Raw genomic sequence first — 13,384 nt, forward strand, 5'->3', positions numbered from 1 at the left:
TAAATTTAAGCAATGGGACATCTTAACCACCCTGAGTTGAGCTCATCAAAATGTTTATGTACTCTGTTAAGAAGTTGTTCTACCTGAATCAGATTTTTACTATAGTACTTTTTAATTTGTACTTACTGTTTATATTTTAAAAGCATAAAAAAGAGGCAAGTTTTTAAGTTCTGCCTTTCCTAAACTTTACATGCCAATTCCCACGTTATTAAAATAGGCACAGTGTTTTCACAGCCCTGTTTCTACTGCACCCTGACTAAGTAGACACGCCACAGTTACACAGTCTTCTACCAGGACGTCGGAACAGCCACCAGTTTGTCTCTATTATGAATATTTTTCCACGTCTTTGTTTTTCTAACCACTAAAATTTATTTCCTCTGAGTAGCTTTCCTAAAGTAAAATTATTAGAGCAAATGCTAATGAGTATTTTAAAGCTCCTATTTTAAATAGCTCTTTTTTTTTTTAGAGATAGAGTCTCACTTTGTCGCCCTCAATAGAGTGCTGTGCTGTGCTGTCACAGCTCACAGCAACCTCCAGCTCTTGGGCTTAGGCGATTCTCTTGCTTCAGCCTCCCAAGTAGCTGGGACTACAGGCGCCTACCACACCTGGCTATTTTTGTTGCAGTTTGGCCAGGGCCAGGTTCAACCCCGCCACCCTCAGTATATGGGGCTGGCGCCCTACCCACTGAGCCACAGGCACCGCCCTTGAATAGCTTTCTAAAAGATTCTTTATTAATTTACCTTATGCTGACAATATATAACAACTATAGTATTACCCCAGGCTTAACAAGCTGCTAATAAGACTATAGGACTTTTATTTGTGTTTCATTCCTAGCAAGCTTAAAAACTTTTGCAATTTACAATTCATTTACCATTTTTTGCATGTATTTAGTTGTTTATTTTTTTCTTATGAATTCTTATTTTTCCCAACGCTTGCTTCACCTGCTGTCCTTACCTTTATTCCTTTGTATAGGCTCCCATGATTCCTTCAGCTACTGGGTAGACGAAAAGTCCCCAGTGGGGCCTGACCAAACCCCAGCTATCAAACGCCTGGCCAGGATCTCTTTGGTAAAGAAGCTCATGAAGAAATGGTCTGTGACTCAGAACCTGACATTCCGGGAACAACTGGAAGCTGGAATCCGCTATTTCGACCTTCGTGTGTCTTCCAAACCAGGGAATGTGGATCAGGAGATCTACTTCATCCATGGGCTTTTTGGCATTAAGGTCTGGGATGGGCTGACAGAGATTGACTCATTCCTCACACAGCACCCGCGAGAGATTATCTTCCTGGATTTTAACCACTTCTATGCCATGGATGAGGCCCATCACAAATGCCTGATTCTGCGGATCCAGGAGGCCTTTGGAAGCAAGCTGTGTCCAGCCTGCAGTGTGGAGAGTATGACGCTGCGAAACCTGTGGGAGAAGAAGTGCCAGGTAGGAGCAGGAGAGATGAGCTTCTGAGGGCTGCTAGGGGCGACACGTAATTCCTTCGGCCACTCCTGTATCACCAGCTATAAAATAGGCCAACCCGGGGCTCTTACGCTGGGCAGTGCAGATCATTTGGAACGCTAAACATACACTAACTCGTTCCTGGGCTCTAGAATAGCTTCAAGGGCTGGCATTAACACTTGCCAAATATTTAAAGCAGGAGTGTCCATCCTGTGGCCTGGATGCCCACAGATTATTTGAGGACTGTTTTGCTTATCTGTGGTGTTGGATTTAGAGAAAAGATATTCACAGACCTTTTCTTTTGCTAATCAGCTTTCTTTAGTGTTTATATATTTAATATGTGGACCAAGACAACTCTTATTTTCCCAATACACTGCAGAAAAGAAAAAAGGTTGGATACCCCTGAAAGCTTGTTCAGCAACTTGCTTGACATCTAAATAAACTTTGAATGGCCTGGCCTAAACCAGCCCCCCCTCAAAGTTGTGAAATTGGGCCAGTTGGTCATTACCATTCTATCTCCCGTAAGGTCCATTTTCCCCCTCTTCCTTACCCCCAGGGATAGTCTGTTCTATCTTGCAAAGGTATTGACTGATCAAGGAAAAGCATTAGCTGACAGAGGCATAAGAAGTGATTCATCTCAAGAGAGTTAATATTTTAAAAGGCCTTCTTTGTAGAATTTGGCTCATAGAGGGAGAAAGAGTGAAGGAAAGAAGAGCTTGTTAAAAGGGCTGTCGCCTGGGATAGCTTTCCCTGGGCTGCTTAAGTTGAGAAGAGCCTCCAAACCTAGGCCCACAAAGAACATACTCAGGAAAAGGAATATGGGCCTCGGATGGATTCTATTCTGATCCCCAATGAAGATAGGAAAGGGAAACCTCCAATTTACACTCTCTTGGGGAAAACAAACACACACGTTTAAGTAGTAAAGTTGCTGACTCGTTCAGTAGATGCATTAACCAACACATCTCAGAGGCAGATATTTTTAAACACAAGAAGGAGCTTTTGATTAAAAATCAGTTAAGGATTAATTACTTGAAAATATTTACGGCCAGGCATGGTGGCTTACACCTGTAATCCTAGCACTCTCCAAGGCTGAAACAGGTGGATTGCCTGAGCTCAGAGGTTCAAGACAAGCCTGAGGAAGAGCAAGACCCCGTCTCTAAAAACAACCGGGCATTGTAGCAGGCGTCTATAGTCCCAGCTATGTGGGAGGCTGAGGCAAGAGAATTGCTTGAGCCCAAGAGTTTGAGGTTGCTGTCAGCTGTGACACCACAGCACTTTACCAAGGGTGACAAAGTAAGACTCTATCTTAAAAAAAAAAAAAAGAAAATATTTATTAAATTCCAAGTTTTTGCCAAGCAGCTTTCTAAGGACTAGAGGTAAATCAGTAAATAAAACAAAAAAAGATACCCTCCTCCTAATGGGGCTTTTATTCAGATGGGAGGCAACAAAGCACAGATAATCATGATGTGTGTGTATGTACACGCATGCATATAAAAATACACATGAGTGATGTAATGCTAGAAAGTGATAAAGCTGTGGAAAAAGAAAAACTCAAGTGTGGTTAGAGGGCAGCGGGCTCTATGGGTTGGAGAGTTGGCTGAAATTGTACCTAGATTGATTAGAGAAGCCCTCATTGAAAAGGCGACATTTAAAGATCATGTGGATCTTCAGGTGTGGAAGAAGTAGCCAGTGCAAAAAGCTGTAAAGCAGGAATGCCCCTGCCATCCTTGAGGGCCGATGGGCTGGAGAAAGGTGAGGATACAGCAGCAAGAGGCGGCCAGAGAGATGACAGGTGGTAGTGTGAGGGCTGAAGGCCAGTGAGGACACTGGCTTTCACTTGAGTGCAGAGAATTGTGAGCACAGGGGCTATGGCCTGACTTAGATCTTTTTTTTGCCAGTGGTAAGACAGGATTTATTCGACAGAAAAGAATACAGAAGGAGTAAAAAGCACCAGAGCTTCTGGTGCTCTTGGGGAAGACCCAAGTTGGAAGTCTTCCTTGACTTAGGTCTTAATCCTTCCTGTTGTGCGCTGGGAGACCACGACCAGGGGACTGACCAGAAGTAAGGAACCCAGCAGTTAGTGGCAAGTGATTAGATTTTGAATTTGTCAGAAGGTGGAGCTAACAGGATTATTGTTAGGGGTGTGAAAGTGAGGACTCGATAACTCCCAGGCTCAGTCAGAGTAACTGGGAGTACCAGGTTGTCCTGCACACCCCTAAAAGTGACTCTCTCTGAGTTAACTCTCAGTGTCTGTTAGAATATACCTAAGCCATTTCTTTCACTAAAATTTTTTAAGTAATATTTTGCCAAATATTTATCACGCCTCTCCCCGCTAAACCTAAGTTCATATCTGTTCAGGTCTGATTTGGAAAGACTTTTTTCCCAGGGCAGTTTCTCTTCTACAACATTAGATAATTACAACAGCTGCTACTAACATTTAAAACTTTATAATGTGCAAGGTACATGTCTTAACAACCCATTTCATCCTCTCAACAACTCTAGGAGATAGTTATCTTGTTAGTATCCCCATTTTATAGATGAGGAAACTGAGGCATGGAGGAATTAAGCAGTTTGCCCAAGAGAAAACTGGCCATAACTTAAAATCCTCCTTAGTGAACCAGGTTTAAATCACAAGGTTCATGGCTCCCCAAAGTTCCTACAGCTTCTGATATTCTCTGAGTGCTGTTTACACATCTTCATGATTTATACAGTTGGTGTCATAGTTAGGCCAATGAAACACTTTCTTTTTATTAATGAGCCCCTATTATCAAAGGCTCTTGGAGAACAAAATGGGAGAAATGGATGGAGATGTAGAAGAGGGCTTTTGAGTTTGGGGATTCAGGTAAGGTTAAATTTGAGTACAGATATAATTTTATAACTTGGTACACAGATAGTATTCTAGATGGGTTGGCATATTACATACTAAACTGTTAAGACATCTGCATGAGTAAAAGGTATATTCCAGAATAATAAATAGTGTGGATAGTGAATTTATAGCATCTGGGTAATGATCTATCATAGATTTGTAATTCTGTCATCCAGCTCCCAATGTTCCTACAGTTATAAAAGAAAGGCTGTGATAACATATCAGAAATAAAAAATGTCATCGATTGAAATCCTAAAATCATTCTATCCCCACTTCTTCCTCATGTTTTCCCTGCCACATCTCTTAAAAGCTAAACAAAGAGATCTCAGACTCCAGTCATCTCCCCCTGCTGGGTCAGGGTCCTTTAAATATTCATTATGTAATGAGCAGCCTGGCACGGAACCCCCCTGGGCATTTTATTACTAGTTTAATAGCAAGATATGCACTACCATTCAGTCAAATTTCATTCACATAATATGCAACTACATCATAGCTCACAGATATGTATTTATTTGTACTTTAATGGCTATGAGTTTGGAGGGTACAATGAGTTAGAAAATTAAAGCTACACCTTGGAAGTATTTAGGATCTTAATGCCTTTACTAGGGACCTACAAAACAATTGATAGACAGTTACAAGATAAAACTGCCTCAAATATTCTGTACTATAAGAGAAAAAGGGGTTTATAATAACTCAGTTGAAAGCTGGAATATTCTGTCTTCCAGAGTTCCACAGTAAAGGAATGATCAGAATAAGGAGAGGTCCATCAAGGAATAGTTCTAAAAGGAAATGAGATTTTTAATCTGAGTGAAAAACCGAACATGGCCTGCTGAGTTGGAGGGGAGAGCATTGCAGAGAAAAATACAGCAGAGCGAGCAGGGGAGGCAGGTCACAACACAGGCCCTGGGCAAGAGTTCGTGCACCTAGGTCCTTATAGACGGAGTTGCTTTGCAAGTTCAGCTTCTGTATAAGCAGAAATTCTCTGTAACCTTCAGAATCAGAAAGCTCAGGAAGACTCTCGAGGGAAGACATAAAACCCCGTTTGGATAACTTGCTCTTTGTGCACCTCTTCCCAGGCACAGTGAAGAACAGCCCTGTCCTCTCATCCCCTGACCCACGGCCCAGGGCCAAGCCGCCTGGGATATGGCTTGATGGGTGCTGTCACTGGGCCGCACAGCCCTTGCCTCCCCACCGGCTTTCTTCTCAGGCCCCAGCCTTCCCAACTAGCCAATGACACCGCCAGGAGGAAATCCTCCTGGCTCTCCCAGGCAATCTGCTTACGGTGACGAGCCTGGGATTGACCTCATTAACACACATGTTTACCACAGACATCATTAGCAGTCAGTCAGACATTACTCAAAACCATTAAAAACAGCAAGAACAGCCATTACCCAGTTCAGTGCACCCAGCCTGGCTCTCTGCAGCTCCGGGCCTTCAGGAGCAGTTAGTCAGGCACCTTAGTCACAAGCTAAACACACACTGAAAACAAGATGACATTCAGAGCGCCTGTTCTCCGTGCCCAGAGGGTCACGCTCTGTGGCCAGCTATGTGAGGATTGCATAAACACGTACCAGACATTCCTCCAGGAAAAGATTCCTGGTGCCCAGGAGGGGGGAAAATATTCCTTCCAGAGACCCACAGAGCTCTGAACTGGGACGATCAAAATAGCAATTCCCCATCCCAAAGCCGCCTCCCAGAAACTAATTAATGCTGTGAATGTGCTTTGCTAATTATTTTCAAAATCACCACCATCCTGAGCAATCCCGCTGGAGGCCCAGTGCCTCTGCAAAGTCTCCCCTGTCTCAAGTGGGGCACTCTCCCCCTCCTGGGAAGGGCAATTTCATTCAGAGTCAGTAGGCAGAATTGAAAATCTATTTACTTGCAAATTAGTTCAACATTTTTTCTCAGCTAAGTGAGTACAGGAAACATAACTCTTAGACCTCACTGACCAACCAAGAATTCTGTTCTTGAAGCCCAGAGATTCCCCAGGGGGTACTGTACCTATAGGTAGAATTTAAGAAGTCTGTAAATTTGGGTGGGAAAATTACATTCAGTTAAACAATTTTTACTACCATTTCACTGAAAATTAATGTGCCTGTTGATTGTAAGATCAGGCAGTGACCCACTGGCTCTGTTACTTTATCTTCATAAATATGTCCAAATCATATTTCAGTTATTACAGCTACCTTAAAATACCACTTATGTTCATCACTAACTCAAAATTGCAGAACTTCTAGACTCACAACAAAATATTTTTATTTGTGCATTTATCATGAAGCACTACATTAATTTATTACAAATTTATTTAATACATTGATAGCTATATTTCCATATTATTTTTCTCTTATTTATATTTGCTTATTGATTCTTTTTGTAATTTTAATACATCCAATTATAAGAATAAAATCAAGACTCATGAAAATAAAGACTAAGATTATGAACTTTACATATGCTTAACATCTGTCTAAGGATCATTTCCAACAGAGTCAGTAGGTGAGATTTTCTTTGATTTTGGACCTCTCAGTTTCAAACACATATTATTCATTATCTGGGATTTATTAATAATGGTGACCAGTCATCAATATTGGTCCAGGCTTGAGCCTCATGCAATGTTTTATATAATCACATGTTTATCATTCAGTCATGGTTGGCTTTCTTGGTGCATACTAAGCACATCTTATTAATATATGGAATATCCTCTATACATATGTTGATCTCCATGCTCACAGAATATAGACGCAATCATAGACCTCATAACCACATAGAAGAGTGCTTAAATCAGTTTGGGAACAGCCAGTAGGAATCTTTGTCACAACCCAGAGAGACAGCCATAGAGCTCATGGTCATGGCACAGTGCTCACAACAGATTGGGGCATACATTCTCAGCCTATTCCATACCCACGTAAGTAACCACCAAAATGATCATCAGTGGAAAATGATTAAATCAGCCCTGATACACGTACATCATTAGTTTTCTATTTTTTTTTTTCAGAAAATAATAACCAAGATCTTTCTCGCTAGAGAATGACGGGATTATTGTGCATCCATTTACCCATTATTATGATGAACAGGAATCTATATATTTCCATATTATTGATTTCCTTTCTAACCTTGCCTATGTAATTTTATGAATTCATTAAAAATATAATTCTGAGATGGGGGGTCCATGATTTTACCACACTTTCAAAGGTGTTGATGACAAAAAGGAAAAAAAGTTAAGATTATCTTCGAATCAGACATATAGCAAGTACTCAGCAAATCTTTAATTATTTTCTTAAGAAATGGTAATTCTTGGCTCGGCGCCTGTGGCTCAAGCGGCTAAGGCGCCAGCCACGTACACCTAAGGTGGCAGGTTCAAATCCAGCCCGGACCCACCAAACAACAATAATGGCTACAACCAAAAAAATAGCCGGGCATTGTGGTGGGCGCCTGTGGTCCCAGCTACTTAGGAGGTGGAGGCAGGAGACTCGCTTGAGCCCAGGAGTTGGAGGTTGCTGTGAGCAGTGAAGCCATAGCACTCTACCCAGGGGGGACAGCTTGAGGCTCTGTCTCAAAAAAAAAAGAAATGGTAATTCTCGAATTGCCACATATGATTATATTTGTTTGCCGTTTTCTCAACTATCAGTGAAAAACTAAAGTTAAGAGGCAACTTTCATGACTATTCCTTCTAGAGACCCACACAGCAGAGCCTAACCCTAACCCTACCCCTATTTTTTTCTGTTTTTAATGTTTCAGGTTCTTATTTTCTATCACTGTCCCTTCTACAAGCAATACCCCTTCCTGTGGCCAGGAAAGAAGATGCCCGCACCCTGGGCAAATACCACAAGTGTGCCCAAACTGATCCTCTTCTTGGAGACCACTCTGAGCGAGCGGGCCCCACATGGCTCCTTCCACGTCTCCCAGGCAATTCTCACCCCCAGAGTGAAGACTATCGCCCGAGGCCTTGTTGGTGGCCTCAAGAATACTCTGGTTCATAGGTAAGAAATTGCTTCCACTTCTACGTGTAACATGTTGTTTTAAAAAAGCTTATCTTCCTTCTATTCTGAACAAAAAGCAGTAAGACCACATAGTTTGACAATTTAGAAAAACAACAAAACCAGAAAACTTCATATTGGAGAAAGATGTGCATTTGAGATGGATGGTGTGAACAAAGGATCTCTACACACTTTATTAATAACTGCACATTCTAAGGCAAAGCACTTTGAGCTAATGCCATTTCTGCTCTCTCTGACACACGGTCACCTTTGCAGTTGGCCCAGGTATGCACTCACTGAAGAAGCATTAAATACAGACCACTGTGCTAGGTGCTAGGGATTGATAGAGGGCTCTTCGAGCCTTTCCTGAAAAGCTCCCCTGGTGGCCATGAGTCTTAAGAAGCAGTTTAGAATGTTACCCACCATGCCATAGCTTCAAATACTTCCTCAGGACAGAATTGAGCCCGACTATGCAATCAGGCGGGAGAAGCTCCAGTAATTTTGTGTTAGATGGTGTTCTTTATCTTGAACACAAATGAATGATAGGTGTTTAGAAAAAGAACAGTTTATATATGCACATATATACACACACACACATATTTGTTCATGTATACATGTAAATGTATATGTAAATGTATACAGGGAATGTTATAAATACATTTGGATAACAGAGCATCCCTTGCAATCAAAGCCAAGGAAGCTAACATATTTGGATAACAAAAGATGTTTACAAGAATCAGTTTGATTCCTGAGCTCCAAGTAGTGAGCAGAATTCAGAAACTGAGAGTCATCCAAAAATATGTGCATGTTTATTTGGTTCTGGGTTTCAATAACAGGAGAGTTTCACCTACCAGGAGTTCAGATATCAAGGGAGCCTGCACTTTTCTTTGTTGGTAAAAGCTCCTGATAATGGCAACCATGGGCAGAACCAGAAGCCTCTTGATGAGAATTTTATAAACTAGTATTATACCTCTGTGAAAGATGTAGAATTCTAAACTTTCTTTTTTTATATAACATGTGTTTGTGTATCCATACCATTTTCCCCAGAATTTTGGTAAATTTGTAGATTAATGTCATTTATTCATTCAACAAACCTTGAGAACTCAGGAGAAGCTAGATGCAAAGAGTCAAGATAAATAATATACTATCTCCCCTCATGGAACTCACAGTGGAGCAGGTAAAACTAACATGAACATTTCTATAAAGCAATGTGAACACTCTAAAAATCACTCTAAAATGCCTGTGCACAGAGCTCTACTATTACAGGAGGAGTATTTAAAAATAAAAATAAGTTATACCTGTATACTGTTTTCTGAATCTAAAATCTCCTTTTGAAGAGGATTTCATTTGATTCTTAAATCAAGCCAGCCTCTAAGAGGGCACATTATCTAGAGCCAATATCATCCCCACTTAAGATGAGACTCTGTGACATTAAGTGATCCTGATACACAGAGCTAGTAAGAGTCAAAATGTCTCAGACACTGCACTTCTGATCACTGGCCCACTGCCCTTTTTAGGGTTCAATACTGCGTATTACAGCCTGAATCTGGTTGGATTCCACTGGCCACATCTGGTAGCCCACAGCGTCCCAAAGCTTTTCATGCTTGCATATTCCCAGAACTTTAATCTTACTCATTTACTAGTAATGATGGTGGCATGAGCCCAAATCCATGGAGTCCTGGCATGTTGGAGAACCTTACCCAACTGTTAGCAAGCAGATGTCCTCTAGCTTGGAGAGAAACTTTAACATGTCCACCCCAGTTAGTCACAAGAATATCACAGGGGTGCAGATGCATTCCTGGACCTGCCCATCACCTCGAGGAGGAAATGCAGCTCTGGCCCAGTTTGTTCCAAAAGTTTAGGGCAGAGTGTAGCTGTCATTTTCTCTGGGCCTGTCCTAACTGATAAGCCCTAGGGGGCAGCGGGGGGTTCAACTGGTCCTGAGCACTGTTATCACCTCAAACCAAGAAGACAAAGACAAAGTATATTTTCTTACACATGTAGAGATGGTTTTCTCAGCAGAGATTTAACTTCTCCAACTCTTAGGAAAACTTTGCATCTAAGACCTTATTCACCTTGGTTCATCACCCCCACGGTAGCCACAAGACATACAGCCACCTGGCTGAATTCCTGTGCCACTTTCTCCAAGACTCAGGTTCATAACACTCCCACTAAAATCAAATAATAGCAAGTTTTGCCTGAGGCTGAAAGGTGGCATCTGTGAAACTCCAGACAGGGACATGGAAGGAGACCAGAAGGCCCGAGATTGACAGGGTTCCCCTCTCATGGGCTGAGTTATGCTTCTCCCAATTTCATATGTTGAAGTCCATACCCTCAGTGCCTCCAAATGTGACTATTTGGGGATAGGGCCTTAAAAGGGGTAATTAATGGCTCAGCACCTGTGGCTCAAGCAGCTAAGGTGCCAGCCACATACATCTAAAGTGGCGGGTTCAAATCCAGCCTGGGCCCGCCAAACAATAATGACGGCTGCAACCAAAAAATAGCCAGGCATTGTGGTGGGTGCCTATGGTCCCAGCTACTTGGGAGGCTGAGGCAGGAGACTCACTTGAGCCCAGGAGTTGGAGGTTGCTGTGAGCTGTGATGCCACAGCACTGTACCCAGGGCAACAGCTTGAAGCTATGTCTCAAAAAAAGGGGGGGGGGGTAATTAAGTTAAAATGAGGCCATTAGATGGATCCTAATCCAATCTAATTAGTATCCTTTAAAGAGAAGGAAATTAAACACACAAAGTGATGTAAACAGGTCCCGGGAGGACACAGGGAGAAGGGGGCTGCAAACCAATGAGAGAAGCCTTAGGAGAAACCAAGCCCACCAACACCTTGATCTTGACTTCCAGCCTCCAGAACTGTTAGGAATACATTTCTGTTATTCCAGCCACCCAGTATGTGGCATTTTGTAGTGGCAACCCTAGCAAACTAATGCAATCCCTTAGCAACAAGGTAGCTTTGGACAAGTTTTCTGAAGTCTCTGAACTGTGGGGGTTTGGGGTTTCTTTTGAGCCAGTTAAGTGGAGCAAATGAGATTGTAGAGTCTTATTAATTTGAAAATTCCTACCACAGTGCCTGGCACAAAATAGCTTGGCTATCTCTATTTATAAAGAAACCTAGAAATACAGCAGACCATCCTTGTTCTCAGGTGGGCCTCAAGGTCAAAGGGAAGTTTTTAACCCAGTGCTTTGTAGCTTGAGGGAACTGTCATCACAGGGGCCTGTCAACAGTATCTGGTTCAGCCTCTCCCAAAGATCTCTCATCCTGGTAAGTGCCAGGAGTTAAGAAAATAAAGTGGCTCCTCTTCACAGCAGGTTCTACATCTCCCTTTCTTTGTCCTTAATCCTGGTGATCTGATCTTTGCCTCAGGGAAGGTTGACACATGCCACCTGAGGCTAACACCGAGCTCTTTGTCACTGGAGACCACAAGCACATACCTTTCCCATTTCTCTGTAAGGCTCCAGGGTTGACTCTGCTGTACTTGGCAGAATTGAGACCAGTTCTCATTTCCCCATGATGACCAGCAGATGGCGCCTGGATGTCGTACTTAAACACTGACTAGGCACTTAAAAAAGAAATCTGGAAGGCTTCAGGCTCCTGTCTTCATGTGGGCCACTGTGCAGTCCTGGGCTATCTTTAAGGGAGGTCTGTATTTGCAGAATACAAACAGCCTAAGCAGAAGGATATGACCTCTTTAAGGAGATTTCTTACCCCAGCTCCCAAATATCTTTACATTACACTCCCCTACTTAGGATTCCTTGTCTTGTGCCAAACATTTATATAGATTTACTGGACTAGCAACTGTTCTAAACACTTCATATGTACTACTTTATTTAATTCCCCCAAAGTCTGTATAAGGTATCATTATTATTACTACTATCCCCATTTTATAGTGGGAGAGATTGAGACAATGACATTCAATAAGTTAAAATCACTATTATATCTTCAAGAATCTCAGTTAAAAATGGTAGTACCCCTGGGAGGGTGGCCTATTCAGTCATAATCAAGTATTAATATAAAAATGGAAATTGATTTGTGAGATGTGTTTTAGCTTATGGCTTCCAGAGTCCACTGAGTAAGAGAAGGGACCCAGGACCAGTTATAGTTCTCATGGTAAGAGAAAAAGAAAGAGGAGAAGGACAAGGGGCTACTCAGGCCATAAGGTTGTCTAGAAGACTGAGGCGTCAGGATGTGTGCTGAAAGAAAGGAGGGCATCTTCCCAGGAGAAGAAGGGAGAAGATGAGGACCAGAGAGAATGTTACCAAAAGAAGAGGAAGGATCAGTTAAGATAATGAACTTCACTTATTTTCAATTTTGGCCTAGAGCGTAGCCTTCCTACAGAATCTCCGTTCCCAAGCCCTAGTTTCTGTTTTCCATAAAGCAGTCTCAACCTACTGAGTATTTAGTGAACTGTTTTTACCATGATACAAAGCTACGAGCACACTGTATTGCTCTCTGCTCTCTGGAGAGAGCACTTTACACTTACTAGTAACACAGAAATCATCACATTATGTTACTAAACAATTGGCTGTCATATTGGAAGCCTTTCTTTCATAAAATAAGACAACTGATTAAGTAGGGTTATTAAGAAGCCGCACGTAATGATAGACTAACTACATAAAATATGGAAAAAGTGGACCTTCCCTTCTATTTTCTACCACATACAAAAATCAGCTTGAGATGGATTTCAGAGCTAAACATAAAAGCAAAAACCGTAACGTTTTTAGAAGAAAACATAAGAGCATATCTTTGTGAATTGGGAGTAGTAAAAAGTTTCTGTACTAGATCACAGAAACCATAAAAGAAAAAAAATGTTAAATTAAGCTCCACCAAAATTAAGGCATCCATCTCATCAAAACATGTTACTAACATAATTAATAAACAAGCCACAGGCAGGGACAAAATATTTCTAAAATATATTTGACCAAAACCTTGTATCCAAGATACTTAAATAAAACTTCTATAATTCGACATAATAACTAAGAAAGTTATATGAAGGCTATGTTAACCAGTTTGATGGAAATGTCATGGATTGTGTGTGAAAACACCACACTGTACCCCCAAAGTGCATCAATGTACACAGTTACCA

The 13,384-nt window shown here is 41.7% G+C and overlaps 1 protein-coding gene across 1 annotated transcript in view; it reads left to right on the plus strand.

Moving 5' to 3' along the window:
• Positions 1 to 13,384, plus strand: part of PLCXD2 (phosphatidylinositol specific phospholipase C X domain containing 2) — a 48,566-nt gene that overhangs the window by 33,480 nt on the left and 1,702 nt on the right. Inside the window, exons 2-3 of the mRNA XM_003797686.2 lie at positions 973 to 1,433; positions 8,050 to 8,291. Coding sequence (XP_003797734.1) covers positions 973 to 1,433; positions 8,050 to 8,291 — 703 coding nt within the window. The remainder of the gene's footprint in view (positions 1 to 972; positions 1,434 to 8,049; positions 8,292 to 13,384) is intronic.

Source organism: Otolemur garnettii, unplaced genomic scaffold (genome assembly GCF_000181295.1).
Source record: "Otolemur garnettii isolate 467f Iridium unplaced genomic scaffold, OtoGar3 scaffold00122, whole genome shotgun sequence".
NCBI lineage: Eukaryota > Metazoa > Chordata > Mammalia > Primates > Galagidae > Otolemur > Otolemur garnettii.